Source organism: Bos grunniens, chromosome 7, assembly GCF_055505025.1.
Source record: "Bos grunniens cultivar Pamir isolate PY7600 chromosome 7, Bosgru_T2T1.0, whole genome shotgun sequence".
NCBI classification, from domain to species: Eukaryota; Metazoa; Chordata; class Mammalia; order Artiodactyla; family Bovidae; genus Bos; species Bos grunniens.
Window position 1 is genome coordinate 94797970 of NC_141171.1, and position 19138 is coordinate 94817107.

At 37.0% G+C, this 19138-nt stretch overlaps 1 protein-coding gene across 10 annotated transcripts in view; it reads right to left on the minus strand.

Annotated features, from left to right (window-relative positions):
• Positions 1 to 19138, minus strand: part of SKIC3 (SKI3 subunit of superkiller complex) — a 159340-nt gene that overhangs the window by 21918 nt on the left and 118284 nt on the right. For 9 of the 10 annotated variants that reach the window (XR_015168293.1, XM_086413188.1, XM_086413179.1 and 6 more), the window contains 6 exons: positions 18333 to 18405; positions 15439 to 15492; positions 15147 to 15258; positions 12089 to 12217; positions 6214 to 6335; positions 3983 to 4141 (listed from right to left, as the gene is read on the minus strand). Coding sequence is in view for 9 of the 10 variants with exons in the window: in XM_086413188.1 (XP_086269314.1) it covers positions 3983 to 4141; positions 6214 to 6335; positions 12089 to 12217; positions 15147 to 15258; positions 15439 to 15492; positions 18333 to 18405 (649 nt within the window). In the remaining variant the exon portion in view is untranslated. Of the gene's footprint in view, positions 1 to 3982; positions 4142 to 6213; positions 6593 to 12088; positions 12218 to 15146; positions 15259 to 15438; positions 15493 to 18332; positions 18406 to 19138 lie in introns of those variants that run through there. The other variant, XM_086413187.1, reaches the window with a different exon arrangement.

The window sequence follows — 19138 nt, forward strand, 5'->3', positions numbered from 1 at the left end:
ATATCCACTGAAAAGGGAAAATAATAATCACCATCTAGCAATATCAGCAATTGGAAGGCTTATAATCTGCAGGTGGAAACATAAATTGACAACCCATTTTAAAGAAACACTGGACAGGATCTACTAAAGTGAATACATTTTCACTACGAAAAGAAAAAGCAGAAGTGCTAGCAGCTCAGTCGTCTGACTCTCTGCAGTCCCGTGGACTATAGCCTGCCAGGCTTCTCTGTTCACGAAATTATCACCCAACAAAGGGCATATCCCAGCAGTGTTATAACAGCCAAAACCTGGAAACCCAGTTGACCTTTGAACAGCATGGATGTAGCTTACAGTCAGCCTCTGTACTCATGGTTGCAAGCACTGAACCAACCACGGACTACTGAAAAATAGCCATGTATAACAGGACTCATGCAGTTCAGACCCATGCTGTTCAAGGGTCAACTGTAATCCAAATGTCTATCAACAGTAAAAGGGATATCTTACAGTATATTATTCATAAAAATAAGTGAAAAAAAAACTATGGCTACATGAAACAACTAAATGAACTTCATGGACATGATGTTGAATGAAAGTAACCACATACAAAAAGATATTCCATATATATCAAGTTTAAAAACAGGCAAAATTAGACAGAAGTGATATAAGGCATAATAGTGGTTCTGCCGCCTTCTTTTTTTGACACAGGGGGAGTCACAAAGGGAGAGGCATGGGGGAAGCCGCTAGGTTGCAGGAAGTCACAGAAATTATGATGCCCGAAGATGACAGAGGGCCAAACAGGATAGCAGGTCAGATCTTAAATGGTTTGCAGTTATGGAGAAGTGGTAGCTAGGAGACCATGAACTGGAACTACTTCAATATGGAACAGAAACCTCATCTGAGGTTTCAGTTCTGTTTGGATCTAGCACAGGAGATAGTGGAGGACAGATAAGCCTGGCGTGCTACACTCCATGGGGTTGCAAGGAGTCGGACACAACTTAGTGACTGAACAACAAAGCACAGATTCTGAAGGCAGCAGTTCATGAGCCATTAGATGTAATAGTTATAGGGAGAGTTTGGCCATGGCATGTGGCATATTCTGTAAAGCAGACACAGAAGTCTAATAGTGTAGAGGTGAACAGTATGTAAAGTAAGGACTGTACTTAAAACCAATTAGTGATCTTCAGCATGATCTTATTTCAACAATGTACCACTGCTTATATGGTACTTCCATTAAACTGCTGAACAGTGAATACTTACTGATAATTTTTAAAAGACTTCTACAGTAATTATATTATCTAAAATTCCTCTCTCATGTTTCAGATGAAGACTCTGGAGCTGAAGTGGGTGTACCTGGACTAAAATCACATAACCAGTTAGTAGTATATTCAAGTTGAAAACTTTTTGTTAGCAATTTGTGTTAATACCAGCAACCACGTCCAATCTTTCGGCAGTAGAATACACTTAAATGAAGACTCTGCAGATGCAGTTACACACCTGGCCTTCATGCAAGGTACACCAATTCCAAAATGGTAGTATGACTGAGGTGCCTATTCAGTAGGGATGTGGGCAGAATTTTTTTTCTAGAATCCTATTAATTCTTATTGCCTTTTATGGTTTCCTGCAGGGGCTTTATATGTACAGGATTTAATGGCCAGTTAGAAATACCCAACCTTAATTCCAAGGTGTCTTCAGTCCTGTACTGCTAGAGAAAAAGACTAACACCACATTTATCAAAGTGAAAGTGAAGTCACTCAGTCCTGTCCGACTCTTTGTGACCCCATGGACTGTAGCCTACCAGGCTCCTCTGTCCATGGGATTTTTCCAGGCAAGAGTACTGGAGTAGGGTGCCATTTCCCTCTCCAGGGGACTTTCCCAACCCAGGGATTGAACCTGGGTCTCCCACATTGTAGGCAGATGCTTTACCGTCTGAGCCACCAGTATCACGTATTGCAATATTCCTTTTTTCCCTAAAATCATACACAATTGTGAAACTAACACATTTCAGTGCCAGATTAATTCAGAAACCAAGACAATTTGCCTTCAATTGTCAACAGAAGAAAACATCAGAGCATCTTAAGATATAACCTGACACTTGCTTAATATTCCACTATATCTAAAGCTAAGTTCTTTCAAACCTTGTTGAGGTAAAATATTTTAAAAGTATAAAGGTAAGGTATAAAGTAGTGGCAGTGAATTCTAACAATTAATCATATGGTTCTCTGTCCTTATCTTTAGTTTATCCTGACAATCATTCTTTCTAGCATTAATTTATTTGGGCTTCCCTGGTGGCTCAGCAGTAAAGAAGCTACATGCCAGTGCAGGAGATGTTGGTTTGATCCCTGGGTAGGGAAGATCCCACAGAGAAGGAAATGGCAACCTACTGCAGTATTCTTGCCTGGGAAATCCCACGTACAGAGGAGACTGGCAGGATACAGTTCATGGGGTCACAAAAAGGTTGGGTACGCTTAGCAACTAAACAACGGAGGAGGAGGCCACTAGGCTGCAGGAACTGCTCTATACCTTGACGTGTGTGTTCAGTCGCTAAGCCGTGTCAACTCTTTGTGACCCTACTGACCATAGCCTGCCTGGCTCCTCTGTCCATGGGATTTCCCAGGCAAGAATACTAGACTGAGTTGTCATTTCCTTCTCCAGGGATATTCCCAACCCAGGAATCAAACCTGAGTCTCCTGTGTCTCCTGCATTGGCAGATTCTTTAGCACTGAGCCACCTGGGAAATCCCTACATCTTGATGTAAGTAATGGTTAAAATTACTTACATATATAGTAAGATTTTTACATTCTATTCTTTGTGAATTATATCATGGTATAAAAGAAAACACATATGCTATCTCTTAAGACTTTATTTACTGCATAATTTATCCTTTAATTTTTCCCTTTTAGTTTGACAAAGTGCTTTTCCCCTTGATAAAGAACATGAGATCATCAATATCCAGTTGACCTTAGAATTAAAGTATGTTAAGTCTCATATGGCATATTTACTCTGAGAGGGGGATAAAAACACCATCCTTCTTCAAGGATTAGAGTAAAAAGGAAGCTTAATGTGCATAATCCAACTATTTTACACCATTAGATAATCTTTTTAAGCAGGACATCAAAACATTCATAGAACAAAAGATCAAATGAAGAACTGTAGTAAAACAAACTTCTGTAAAACCTGTGTCAAAAAGTCCCTTTGATACTGTCTCAGGGCATGAAAGAACTGTAACAAGTTGAGCAATATATATGCTTTTGTATTTTAGTAACAATAAGAATAAAGTAGGTAGTGATCATTATGTACTTGTCATTGTGGTAAGCAGAGCCAGCTAAAAGGGCTGACAGCTTAGGGATTCAGGCATCAATCCTGAAAATAACTATTTCTGAAGGCACTGAAAACCCATTAGAATCTTAGATACAGGTTACCTGTAAAGAAGCTAAGGAAAAGCTACACACATCGCCTCTAAAGGGAGAGTTAAGCACCACTATGGCAAGCTTATTATGTTTGTAACACTTAGCTCTCTTACATCAACTCCTTATAAAAGACATTATTTTCAATACTGTTTTAAATGGAAAGGTTTATAACCAGCGATTTTAAATGCTTTAAAGCCATGCAGCAGCAGATCCTTAATGAATAATCAACTTCTTTAGTTTCTCTAACTATTGTGGTTAATGAGAGATATTAACCACATATTAACTACTATGTGAAAACGAGAGACACAGTGGGTTTAAAGGCAAGACAAAAGTGGGGCATACCCTTGACCTCACTGAACATCACAGAGCATTTTTTTTTATAATAGTTTAAAAAAATTTTTTAAATTATTATTATTATTTTTTTTACTTTACAATATTGTATTGGTTTTGCCATACATCAACATGAATCCGCCACGGGTGTACACGTGTTCCCAATCCTGAACCACCCCCCCCCCCCACCTCCCTCCCCATAGCATCCCTCTGGGTCATCCCAGTGCACCAGCCCCAGGACTCACATAACAAAAGAGAAAATTTACCTGCCAAGCGGGAACAGAGGTTGAGTTGGACATGACTGTTTTTTGCAGCTCTTCAAGTACAGTGTCTGGGAGAGGTTTTCGTGACTCCAGGAGTGGTTTACATTGAACTTGTCTCAAGAGTAAGATAATAGCTGGTTGATCAGGGTTACTTTTTAAATTCTAAAAATCAAACCCCAAACAGAAATTCGTGAAACAGGTTCTGAAATGTTAAATGTAAAAGGCAATTAAGCTATTCTCCATACTGAAAAAAAAAACAAACCTGAATTTAACCTTTTCTTATTAAAAAATAACAGCAAAAGTAAAAAAAGAACACTGATCATCTTGGGAATATCAAACTCTATACTTAAGTAAACTCTAAAATCAGTAATACTACTACTGTAGTTTATAAATTGTCACTCTTAGATTTAGTACGTTCCTTTGATGGTTTATTCTTAGGTGATAGCCTGAAAAATTTAGAGTCTGCATATAAATAGCTGAACTAAGAAAATATAAAATTAACAGTGAAGGCTAGTATTATCGCTTATTTGGAAGAAACTGTGTTATGTAAGAGGGGCTTCCCTGGTGACTCAGAAGTAGAGTCCGCCTGCAATGCCAGAGATTCAGGAGACACGTGTTTGATCCCTGGGTCAGAAAGGTCCCCTGGAGGAGGGCATGGCAACCTACTCCAGTATTCTTGCCTGGAGAATCCCATGGACAGAGAAGCCTGGAGGGCCATAGTCCATAGGGTTGCAAAGAGTTGGACATGACTGAAGCAACTGAGCATATGCATACTATGTAAGAAGGAAAGAGCTATAATTTTTTCCCTTTCTCAACATCTTAATAAAGATACACATTGTCCTTCCTCCAGGCACAGACTTCTTATACATATTTCCCTAAGCCATTTATTTATACCTTAAAACACATACATAGACATAAAAGTATTGTATGTATGTGTGTGTGTGTGTGTGTGTATATGTGTATATATATATATTTATAAATGTATATGTTGTTTATATGTATATATGTATTATAATTATATATACAATATATATATGTATATGTAATATATATCCGCAATATACACATACAAGAAGTTAAGGCTAGTTCTCCAAGCAAATCCTTCCACTATTGTTTTAGACATATCTTTCTTTATTGTCTGTCTCTCAATAACCTAATTCTTTATCTTCTATTAGGTCATAGTTCTAAATGTCCTTATTTCTGAAAGGTATGTGATTGCTTTCTTCTAAGTAAGAGATTAGAACCTTAAAATGATGAGGAAAGGTTCATAAAAGTATCCCTTACTCTGTCAGAGAGAGTAAGAAGCAACTGCCAATTTACGCTCACTAAACAGTCACTGTATTATACTGAACTGTCCTGAACCTAGATGGAATTTCTTAAATAAAAGAGATAATGTATGATTCTGCTTTTCAGAGAATTCAAGGACCAAAGGGATCTTCAAAGATCCATTCCTCTCTCTCTGTAAAATTCATAGTGATCTTTCAAAAACATTTCTAGAAAAACAACACAATCTCCCGGGTAAGTATTTATGGGAAAAAAAAAAAAGGTGTTTTCAGGAAAAGTGATGTCTAAATCTCTCCTTATTCATTAAGTTATTTCTGAGTAGGTTTATAAAACTGATTTGTTCATTCAATAAATATTTATTGAGCCTCTACTATGGGTCAGGCAAAGTCTAAGAATTTACTCACAGAGACTACAATCCAGGTAGGTAAAAACTGATTACTCAGTAATTTCAGTCACCCACTTAATAGTCCCCACGGTCATTCTATATGGTTCAGAACTTTGGGAAAATGCAGGGATGCTGGAAAACATAGCATTCTAAAGAGAGTAATTAGAAATCAAAGGAAAATACTACTTCCATAAGAAACACCCCAAATAAATTCAACTTTGAGTCTCAAGAGTCAGACACATGTGACCTTAAACAGCAAGTCTGTCAATTTCTACCTGTGAACTCTTATACAAATTAGTTACACTCTTTAAGCCTTAGTTTTCTCTTTTGTATAAATGGGGATAATAATAAATACCTAAATCACAGGATTGTTGTGAAGGTCAAATACAAACTGCTAAATGTATTAACTAGCCTATAGTAAGTACTCAGTTAATACTGGGTATTATCTTCATTATCATCACCACCACCATCACAACCAAATGCTCTCTAAATAATGTGCACTCTATTTTTGAAGTTATTTTCCAAGTAGGATAAGAATTCACGAGTCTCAATTCCATAAAAATACCTTTGTGCAGAGGGCTTCAGCTTTGGATATTCTTCCTGTGTCTATTAGACCAGTGACAGCTTGAGAGAGAGACCACCTTTCAAGAGACTGGTTGTAATTTTCAAAGAATTCTCTGTCTTTAACTACAATAAAACAAGTTAATGTTAAAACTTTTTTCTGCAGTTTATAATGTGTTCTCTGAGAAGTAATTAGTTATTAAGTATGACAATTAAACTTACCACGCAATACAACTTTTACACATACCACTGGAATATCACAGACTATCTCAACATGAGACAGATTTCCGAAAAGTTTCATAGTAGGAATATTTGTGGCTGAATAACTTAAGACTTTTTATATTTGTGACTTTCATTAAAAAAAAAATCAGTCTCCAGTAAAACTGAAAATAATTCAATGAAAAAAGTAAAGATTTATTGCAATATAATTGACATATGATAAACTGTACATATTCAAACTATAAATCTGATAACTTTTGACATAAGCATCTATCTATGAACTATCACGACTATCAAGATAATAAATGCATCCACCATCATGAATAGCTTGTTCTTACTCCTTGGTAATCCTTCCTGTCCCCAACCCACCTCTCCTCTTTCCCTCTGTCCCCAGACACTCACTCATTATTTTCTCTCACAATAGATCAGTTTGTATTACTTGAATTTCATATAAATGAAACCATAAAGGATAAACTCTTTGGCATGTTTTATAGCATTTAATATGGTAAATTTTACATTCATTTTCAAATATTAAAGCAACCTTGCATTCCTAGAATAAATCCCACTTGATCATGATGTAGTACTATCTTTTTTGTGTGTTACTGGATTTGAATTGTGAAAGTTTTGTTATAAATGTCCGCACCTGTAGTTTTCGTAGTTTGCTTGTAATGCCTTTCTCTAGTTTCGGTATTTATGTAATGGTGACCTCAGAGCAGAAGTTAGGAAATGTCACTACCTTTTCAATTTCCTGGAAGAGTTGTATAGAGCTGGTATTATTTTTTACTTCAGTGTTTGGTAGAATTCTATCTGGCCCTGGAGGTTTCTATATAAGATTTTTAACTGTAAATTCCGTCTCTTTAATAGATACAAAGCTATTCAGTTTATTTCTTCTTAAGTAAGCTCTCTGTCTTTTAAGGAATTTATCCATTTCATCAGCATTGCCAAATTTAGGGGCATAAAACTGTTCTTAAGATTCTCTTATGAGCCTTTTTGGGCTTCCCTTGTGGCTCAGTTGGTAAAAGAATCCACCTGCAATGTGGGAGACCTGGGTTCAATCCCTGGGTTGGTAAGAACCCCTGGAGAAGGGAAAGGCTATCCACTCCAGTATTCTGGCCTGGAGAATTCCATGGACTACAGTCCATGGGGTTGCAAAGAGTCAGACACAACTGAGCCACTTTCACTTTCACTATGAGCCTTTTAATAGCTATAGAGATGTATCCTCTCTCATTCCTGACAATTTTTTCCTGATGCCTAGCTAGAGATTTATCAATTTCATTGATCTCAAAGAACTAGGTTTTGCTTTTGTTGATTTTCTGTTTTCTATTTCACAGATCTCTACTCTATTTTCTTTTATTCTGCTTACTTTGGTTTAATTTCCCTCTCTATTTTCTACTTTCTCAAGGGAGAAGTTGAGATCATCAATTTGAAGCCCTTCTTATTTCCTGATGTAGACATTTAGTGCTAAAATTTTCTTATAAGCAGTACTTGAGTAGCATCACAGGATTTTATATATTGATTTTTCACTTTCATTCAGTTCAAAATACTTTCTAATTTCCCTCCTGCTTCATTCTTTGACCTGGATTATTTGAAAGTCTATTAAATTTTTGAATATTTGAGAATTTTCCAGATTTATTGTTATTGATTCTTAAATTCAACTGTATTAAGATAACATACTCTGTATGATTTTAAAATTTATTTAGATTTGCTTAATGGCTCATAATACGATGTAGTGGTGAAAGTTGCTCAGTCATGTCTGACTCTTTGCAAACCCATGGACTGCTATACAGTCCCTGGAATTCTCCAGGCCAGAATACTGGAGTGGGTAACCACTGCCTTCTCCAGGGGATCTTCCCAACCCAGGGATCGAACCTAGGTCTCCAGCATTGCAGACGGATTCTTTACTGGCTGAGCCACCAAGGAAGCCTCCATAATATGATACTGCTACTGCTAAGTCACTTCAGTCGTGTCCGACTCTGTGTGACCCCATAGACGGCAGCCCACCAGGCTTCCCCATCCCTGGGATTCTCCAGGCAAGAACAATGGAGTGGGTTGCCATTTCCTTCTCCAATGCATGAAAGTGAAAAGTGAAAGTGAAGTCGCTCAGTCGTGTCCAGCTCTGCGACCCCATGAACTGCACCACTCCAGGCCTCCCTGTCCATCACCAACTCCCGGAGTTCACCCAAACTCATGTCCATCGAGTCAGTGATGCCATCCAGCCATCTCATGCTCTGTCGTCCCCTTCTCCTCCTGCCCCGAATCCCTCCCAGCATCAGAGTCTTTTCCAATGAGTCAACTCTTCACATGAGGTGGCCAAAGTATTGGAGTTTCAGCCTCAGCATCAGTCCTTCCAATGAACACCTAGGACTGGTCTCCTTTAGGATGGACTGGTTGGATCTCCTTGCAGTCCAAAGGACTTGCAAGAGTCTTTTACCATTCTCTAATTTGTTAGATCATTTTTGTCTTTTTTAAAATCTTTTTTTAAATAGATATATAGCTGATTTACAATGTTTCAGGTATACAAAGAAGTGATTCAGTTATACCTATCTACATATGTGTGTATATACACACACACACACATATATATTCTTTTTCAGATTCTTTTCCATTATAGGTTATTACAAGTTATTAAAGGGCTTCCCTGGTGGCTCAGTGGTAAAGAATCTGCCTGCGATGCAGAAGATGCAGGAGACCCACGTTCAATCCCTGGGTGGGAAAGATCCCCCAGAGGAGGGCATGGCAACCTACTTCAGTATTCTTGCCTGGAGAATCCCATGGACAGAGGAGCTTGGTGAGCTACAGTCCATAGGGTCGCAAAAGGTCAGACACGACTGAAGTGACTAAGCACACATGCCCAAGACATAAATATAGCTCACCTGTGTTATAAGGCAGGTCCTTTTTTACCTATTTTATATATGGCAGGTGCTTGTTGCTTATCTATTTTATAGATAGCATGAGATTACTTTTGTCTTAAAATATAGGTCTATATTTTGCTATGTTTCCTTTAAGCAGTAAAAGCTCTTGCTTTTTTATCCAACCTGTCAATCTGCCTTTTAACTGGGGTACTTAGAGCATTTATACTTAACTTGATTATTGATTTGGTTGGGTTTAAATAGAGAAAAACAACAGAATGGAAAGACTAGAGATGTCTTCAAGAAAATTAGAGATACCAAGGGAACGTTTCATGCAAAGATGGGCTCGATAAGGACAGAAATGGTATGGACCTAACAGAAGCAGAAGATATTAAGAAGAGGTGGCAAGAATACACAGAAGAACTGTACAAAAAAGATCTTCACGACCCAGATAATCACGATGGTGTGATCACTGACCTAGAGCCAGACATCCTGGAATGTGAAGTCAAGTGGGCCTTAGAAAACATCACTACGAACAAAGCTAGTGGAGGTGATGGAATTCCAGTTGAGCTATTTCAAATCCTGAAAGATGATGCTGTGAAAGTGCTGCACTCAATATGCCAGCAAATTTGGAAAACTCAGCAGTGGCCACAGGACTGGAAAAGGTCAGTTTTCATTCCAATCCCTAAGAAAGGCAATGCCGAAGAATGCTCAAACTACCACACAATTGCACTCATCTCACATGCTAGTAAAGTAATGCTTAAAATTCTCCAAGCCAGGCTTCAGCAATACATGAACCATGAACTCCCTGATGTTCAAGCTGGTTTTAGAAAAGGCAGAGGAACCAGAGATCAAATTGCCAACATCCGCTGGATCATAGAAAAAGCAATAGAGTTCCAGAAAAACATCTATTTCTGCTTTATTGACTATGCCAAAGCCTTTGACTGTGTGGATCACAATAAACTGTGGAAAATTCTGAAAGAGATGGAAATTCCAGACCACCTGACATGCCTCTTGAGAAATCTGTATGCAGGTCAGGAAGCAACAGTTAGAACTGGACATGGAACAACAGACGGTTCCAAATAGGAAAAGGAGTACGTCAAGGCTGTACATTGTCACCCTGCTTATTTAACTTATATGCAGAGTACATCATGAGAAACGCTGGGCTGGAGGGAGCACAAACTGGGATCAAGATTGCCGGGAGAAATATCAATAACCTCAGATATGCAGATGACACCACCCTTATGGCAGAAAGTGAAGAGGAACTAAAAAACCTCTTGATGAAAGTGAAAGTGGAGAGTGAAAAAGTTGGCTTAAAGCTCAACATTCAGAAAACGAAGATCATAGCCTCCGGTCCTATCACTTCATGGGAAATAGATGGGGAAACAGTGGAAACAGTGTCAGACTTTAGTTTTCTGGGCTCCAAAATCACTGCAGATGGTGACTGCAGCCATGAAATTAAAAGACGCTTACTCCTTGGAAGGAAAGTTACGACCAACCTAGATAGCATATTGAAAAGCAGAGACATTACTTTGCCAACAAAGGTTCGTCTAGTCAAGGCTATGGTTTTTCCTGTGGTCATGTATGGATGTGAGAGTTGGACTGTGAAGAAGGCTGAGTGCCGAAGAATTGATGCTTTTGAGCTGTGGTGTTGGAGAAGAGTCTTGAGAGTCCCTTGGACTGCAAGGAGATCCAACCAGTCCGTTCTGAAGGAGATCAGCCCTGGGATTTCTTTGGAAGGAATGATGCTAAAGCTGAAACTCCAGTCCTTTGGTCACCTCATGCGAAGAGTTGACTCATTGGAAAAGACTCTGATGCTGGGAGGGATTGGGGGCAGAAGGAGAAGGGGACGACAGAGGATGAGATGGCTGGATGGCATCACTGACTCGATGGACTTGAGTCTGAGTAAACTCCGGGAGCTGGTGATGGACAGGGAGGCGTGGCGTGCTGCGATTCATGGGGTCGCAAAGAGTCGGACATGACTGAGCGACTGAACTGAACTAGACTCTATTGTGCTGTTGTTCTCTCTTTATTCAATGTTCTCTTTTCTTCCTTTCTTGGATTATTTTTTATACCCCATTTTTTTCTACTTCAGTGGCTTATTGCAAACTTATAACTATTTTTTTTTAGTATCTACTTTAAAGTTTAGCGTATTTATCATCAACCTGTCACCATCTAACTTTAAGTACACTTGGCCCTCTGTATCTGTAGATATGGAACCCACGGACAAGCAGAGTCAACTATTATACATCATTTTATATAAGAGTTGTGCATCAGTGGATTTTGATATCTGAGGGAGGTCACAGAACAAATCCCCCTGAATACTTACAGATGACTGTAATATTTTACCACTTACAGTATAAAACCTTTACAAAAAATACTTCCATTTTCTCCTCCTGGCCTCTGTGCTATTGTCGTATGTGCTTTAAACAGCTAATTACATGTTAAAGAGATTTCTACCTTATGTCTTTTGTTGATCTGTTTCTATTGATTGATTTTCCTCCTCATCATGGGTGGTATTTTTCCACTTGTTTGCATGCTTATCAAGTCTTATCTGGATACCAGACATTGTGAATTTTACCTTGCTGAATGCTGGATAGTTCTGTTCCTATAATGTTCTTAAGGTTTGTTCTGAATGCAGATGAACTCCTTAAAAATGATTTGACCATTTTGTCTTGTTCTTAAGCTTTGTTAGATGAGAATATAATAGCCTTTCATGCACGGCTAATTCTGCCTATTAGCTTTTGGCAATATCCTTCTGAATACTTTATCTTGAATATATCATGTATTAAATGCTTTTTTCAAACTTACTTGAAGCAGAAACAGCAGACAACAGTGCCAAGTATAAATCCATCCTCTTTGGCTGAGTGCTGCTCACTAGAGCCAGTATATCATCAGCATGACAAGCTGCCATCAGCCCAGCCCAGACAGCAGGATCACCTAGACATAAGAAATACAATTAGGAGGCTTGTCGATATCAACATGCTGCTGAAAAACTACCAAAACTGAAAGTAAGAGTTTATAAACACCAGAAAATAAAATAAAAAAATGTTATCTACAGAAAAGTTCTATTTTCTTAAAGAAAAACTAACTCATAAGACACAATACTATATCCATCCTTCAAGATTTGCCGTTTTTTCCAAACACATCAGAGGATAAGAAATATCCTATTAAACTCTTCTTCCACTGCTGGTTACACGAGCGGTGCCTAGAGTGCTACGCTGTTGTGGAAGGTTAATTACAGTCACATTCGCTGAATTCCAAGGACAAGTCTCAGTTGTGTTCATCACTCTGTCCCTATACTAAAGGCTCAGTCACAGGAAAAGCGAGGTAACACAATTTCTCAGTTCTTAAAAAAAGTTTGAAGCAAAGGAAAACCTCAAGACAACTCCATTTTACCTATGTTCTAACAGCCAAACATGAAAGTCACTTTATCATTCCAAGTGAAGCAATTTTGATTATATATCCCTTCATTTATTTGATCTTTTTTTCCTTCCTTCACACCTTGATAGTGGTGAGTTGAGAGGTAATAAAAGAGATTATGAGTACAGACTCTTTTCAAGAGTTAATTGTGAAAACAGAAAGCTACACTCGGATTTGGAATTTAGGTTTTTTTATTTGCTTGGTCTTGTATTTCACAAATCATATTTTACAGGTTAATATTTTCAGTCTGTTTACCCTTAAAGAAAAAATGGATAATTTTAAAATCCTACAAGAGGTTCCAGTTAACAATACAGTCATTTAAACATACTCCTTAGCTCTAGATTTTAATTTTTTCTTATCTAACTGCCCCATCCAACATATACTGTCTATCAAATGTCTGAAGTAGATCTATTTCATTTACAGATTATACAGGAATCATTAGAAATGTTATGCAGACCAAAAATTTTTACAAAAAATTAAGTAGTTACCTTGATATTACAAAATAGTTTCTGCCCAGATAATGACTACTACTACTAAGTCACTTCAGTCGTGTCCGACTCTGTGCAACCCCATAGACGGCAGCCCACCAGGCTCCCCACCCATGGGATTCTCCAGGCAAGAACACTGGAGTGGGTTGCCATTTCCTTCCCCAATGCATGAAAGTGAAGATAATGACTAGCTTATTTTAAATATCATAGAACATCAAATCCAGAATAAGAAAATGGGGACCATTTCCAAGAATTTATGATGCGATCTGAACACTATATAATGAAAGGCACATGACTGAGTCTTAGGCCTGGGGTTTTAGGTCTAACAATGCCACTGATGAACTGTGCAGCCACCTTCCCTTTGGAACACACACTTTTATAAAACAAGGCATCTAAATTAAATGACAGTTCAGGTGCCCTGAGGTGTAATATTCTGTAATTTCAACTGAAGTGGACTCAATTTCTATATTTCTAAGATTAAATGAACAACTCATTTAAGGCTCTTAGGGTACTGTATAGTTTAGATTTTGGGGGGAGGGATAGACATTAGCTGGAAGCAACTTCTCTTGCCATAAATAGTTCAGAAGAATTGTTGTTTTCTCTTCTAGAAATAACCAGCAACTCAAATTCCTTATGAAACAAAGTGATAATTAGTATACATATCTACAAATATGTATACATATACACACATATATACATATATTATACTAGAAATCTAATGTTTTTCATATACTTGGCTAAACATATCTTTTAATATCACAGAATCATTAATCTAACAGACATTGGATTTCTTTCTATTCGACTCTAAATTCTTGGGATTACATTTAAATTTCTGAAAAGATTCCTTGGAGTACCATCTATCAAAACTTTGTTTAACTCAAGATCAATAAAGCCTAGGTATACAGCCACTACACATAACTACAATTACATTCACTTTCCTGGGCAATCTTACCTTTCTTAAGTGTATCTCACTTACATAATCAAAGACTTACATCAATCATTCTAGATCCACAGTAAGAATTCTTGAGAGCAATTCTATACCTAATAACTTGCTTGAGAACACTTTTAAAAATCAGACACTTACCTAACATGTAACACAGACAAAACCAAATATTTACGTTCCTTTTTATTCTATTTCAAAAATGAAAGAAAAAATAAACAAGGACAGGTCTGTCTACTTGTTTTATAAAATAATCTCTGAAGTTTAGTTACAAGCTTTATAATTTATTGTGAGGATGACATCAAATCTGTTCTTTGTACAATGTTTCCCCACAGTCCCTGGCCAAAAGCAATAGCATTCTGATCAAACAAATGTTTGAAGTGCTCTGGTGGAATATATTGTTTAAAGCTTATGTTTTATATTAAAAACAATATTTTGTAAAAATATACCCCATAACCCTACTTTGCCAGACTTTCCAGTTCTCTAAAGCATTTTTCCAGTAGTAGTAATGGAAGAAAGCTGATGCCATTTATAGCAATTCCTCGGGCCTTTGGTGATCAATGGTACACATAATTCTGGTTAGAACTGAGAAGAGGTTAGTTCAGGTGAGGTCAGCACCCTGTCAGTTCTAACAGTTACAACAGAATACATATATCCACTCTTCAAGAAACTAACTATACATAAAAGTAACTAAATATGTTTATTAAATAATTTAGTAGCTATAGATAAACCTCGTTAAACCTGACTGATAGGAAAACAGACATAAAACTACTTCTTGAAAGTATATAATTCAGATTTTCAATAATGGTTAATGACCTATCTTTAAAGAGATATTCCTCTGAGCCTACTCCAGTAACTAATTATCTCTCAAGTATCAGTAGCTGAATGCAGATAATCAAATAATATGCAAGATCTTAAAATATTTTAAAATTCTCTCATTTCATAAAAGTACAAACTTTGCTTCACAAATGTAAGATGAACAGAATCCTATGTATGAAATGGATTATATTATATTCACCTGGAGAAAGGAGAGCTGCCTTCTGAATGGTCTTTAGTGCAGTATTTTTCTCATCTTCTGCTGAATTGCTTCCCATAGCCAACTGATTTACTGCAGTGTACAGTAATGCCTTCTACATAAGAGAAAAGAGAGTGTTAACCAATTCTCTTTACAGCTCCTTGACTTTCAAAGTGATGAAAAATAGTACTATACTGAATATGATGTGACTCCTGAGCTTAAGAAAAAAAATTACTCATTCATCAATAATATTATTTAACAAGTAAAACACTGCCCTGAAGTGGGGCAAACTAACCTTTCCATGATTTGAGTCCAGAATATGAGCCACGTTTCCTGCCACTGCACCTCCCTATAATAGTAAACAAATGATTACTTAGATAAATGCATAAACTTCCATGAAAAAGTAAAAATTAAGACTGATAGAATCTTTACATTAAATCATTTGAAAGGTTCAGTTTTATCACATTTATATTAACTTTTAAACTTCCTGAGAAAGTGAAAGTGTTAGTCACTCAGTCATATCCAACTCTTTGTGACCCCATGGACTGTAGCCCGCCAGGCTCCTCTGTTCATGGGATTCTCCAGTCAAGAATACTGGAGTGGGTTGCCATTTCCTTTTCTAGAGGATCTTTCCGACCCAGGGATCGAACCAAGGTCTCCCTCATTGCAGGCAGACTCTTTTACCCACTGAGCCACCAGGGAAGCCTTTAAGCTCTCTAAGCACCAACTTAATACCACTGTTTCAAAAAACTAGTTTAATATTTTTATAAAAGAAAATCTTTTCTACTATGAGAATTTCAACTCTGCTCTTTTACAATTTTCATTAAAGGTCCAAGAATTACATGATTTCACAGTGGTAACAAACAAACATACAATTTTCTAACAATATACAAGATTGTGAAACAAAGACTCAGTGGAGATTCCACAAAACTTATTTTAAGATAAACTAATATAACTTCACTCCAAGAAAACATAGTATTTTTAAAACATCTATAGACCCTAGCAAAATAGGTAATTAAAGTTCAGAGCATCGTGAAACTCATCACTGCCTCAATAATCTACTCAATACTAAAAATAAGGAAAATCTATGCAGCATCCTAGGTTTCATAAAGTTGGCTTGAAATTCTTAATTTTTAAAAATTCAATTAGATGTTTCACCTGATAAAGTAAGTTGTAAGAATGATCTCATTTTAAATTAGAAGTATACTTCTAATGTATATTTCATTTTACATCATTAAGTGTATCACAAATATTTTTTTAAATATTTAAAAATTTATTTTTAAACTTAATAAATTTACACTTAATTTAAATTTAAACTTAAAAATTTTACACTTATTTAAAATAAGTGTATCACAAATATTTTAAAAAACATGTCAATATAAAACAAATAGAAGATGAATTAAAAAAAAAGAAGGTTCACGAGTAAAGTCTGAAATGATTCATCACCACAACTACTAACTGTGATTTTGCTCAAGTTATTGAATCTTTATGTCTCAAGGACCCTCCTCTACAAAATGAACTTAATTCCAGCTACTTCATAATGCTTTTGAGATTAAATGACAAGACAGATAAAAATGCCAAGCACAGTAGTTGGCATATAAATGCTTCATTCCAGAGTCTAATAATGATGGTCTTTCAGGTTCTTGGAACAAAACATTCACTGAAAATAACAAACTGTAGGATAAAACTTTGCTACTCAAAGTGTGACCTGTATACCACCGGCAGAACTGACATTGTCTGGGAGGCTGTCAGAAATGCAGAATATCAGGCCCCACCCCGCATCTACTGAATTAGGTTTAAACAAAATTATGGGGTAATTTCATTCCATATTAAAGTTTAATAAGCACTGGGATAAAATATAAGAAGCATGTATTCTTAAAAGCACTGGCTAGCTGACAAGATATTTAGGACTTTTCAAGCCAAAACTAAAAGGGAAAACTGAAATCCACAGAGGTATAAGTGAAGGAAGTCAGTTTGCAGTTCCTAAACAATTTTAATTTTCAGTTTGAAGGACTTGTAGGTGAGAAATTAGAGCCCAGGATTCACACAAGGAGCAAGTATATAGGAAACCTGCATCAAAATAAGCTGAGATTCCCCCACTCCTGGCCAAGGGGCTATGCACTCAGATTTAAGGTGAATCAGAACTAGACCAGGATTCAAATGACTCTGAAAACCCAGGCACACAGTAGCCTGTATGGTCCAGAAAGCTCAAGCTATAAACCTTCTTTAAGGTGGTTCCAGATTGGTGCAGCTCCCAAGTACTGGCATTAAAAAGTACAACTTCTTTCTACAGAAGCGTACCTTAATACTAGGTAGGCCTTAAATTATTTCCACAAATAATCTTCAAGTTTACACAGTCAATCAACAAACAAGGCCAGTATGAAACCAATAGAAATAACAAACAAAACAGATGTACTAGACTTCAGATATTGGCATTACTAGATGTAGTAAGTGTTCAAAACATAGTAGTTACTAGTATTATGTTTACTAACTAGTGTAAAGTATAAAAGGCCATATTAACTATAGAAATTAACAAAATACTTTACTGACTCCTGAAAATACCTTGCTCTTAAGAACTAACAACAGTGAAAATCCATTTTATGGAACATCAATGACTTCATATTTAGCCTTATATTTTTAGACATAAGCACTGTTCTAGTTGTTATTTTCTTATCTTTAAGAAACTTAAATAAAATTATTTGGGGGTATTCTGAAACACAATAGCAATGCTTCCGAACTATGAGCTGTGCTTAGTCGATAAGTCGTGTCCAACGCTTCAAGACACCATGGACTGTAGCCCATCAGGCTCCTCAGTCCATTGGGATTCTCCAGGCAAGAATACTGGAGTGGGTTGCCATGCCCTCCTCCAGGGCATCTTCTCAACCTAGGTCTCCTGCATTACAGGCGGATTCTTTACTGTCTGAACCACCAGGAAAGCCCAACTTAATCTATGTATGTTCAAAAAAGCCCACCTCCTTCTTTGTATATTCCATAACACCCCAGCAGCACAACAGTACATGGAAGAAACTCAGTGTACTACTTGCTGAATAACTAATAAACAACTTCATTAAATAACAGAACTCCCTCGCTATATTAATTATTTTCCAGAATGATAACAGCAATACTTTAAAATTACATATTACAAACTAAGCTACTTTACCTTTGGTCAGAAGTTAGAACGTTACTCACCTTTGCATTTCGTTGAGTATACTGGGCAACCACTCGGGACAACAGGGACCAAAGAGCAGGATCAGCTGGGTTACTGCAACAATCATCAAAAGCAGAGGGCTTAGAGATGGGAGTTACTTTAACCACAAAAAGTACAAAAAAAAAAAAAATCAACAATTTATTTAGTACCTAAGTTAAAAATCTTTTTTTAAAATTTTTTTTAATTAGAGGCTAATTAGTTTACAATATTGTATTGGTTTTGCCATACATCAACATGAATCTGCCACGGGTGTACACGTGTTCCCAATCCTGAACTCCCCTCCCACCTCCTTCCCCATACCATCCCTCTGGGTCATCCCAATGCACCAGCCCCAAGCATCCTGTATCCTGCATCAAACCTGGACTGGCGATTCGTTTCTTATATGATATTATACATGTTTCAATGCCATTCTCCCAAATCATCCCCCACCCAACAGAGTCCAAAAGACTGTTCTATACATCTGTGTCTCTTTTGCTGTCTCACATACAGGGCTATCGTTACCATCTTTCTAAATTCCATATATATGTGTTAGCATACTGTATTGGTGTTTTTCTTTCTGGCTTACTTCACTGTGTATAATTGGCTTCAGTTTCATCCACCCCATTAGAACTGATTTAAATGTATTCTTTTTAATGGCTGATTAATACTCCATTGTGTATATGTACCACAGCTTTCTTATCCATTCATCTGATGGACATCTAGATTGCTTCCATATCCTGGCTATTATAAACAGTGCTGCGATGAACATTGGGGTACACATGTCTCTTTCAATTCTGGTTTCCTCAGT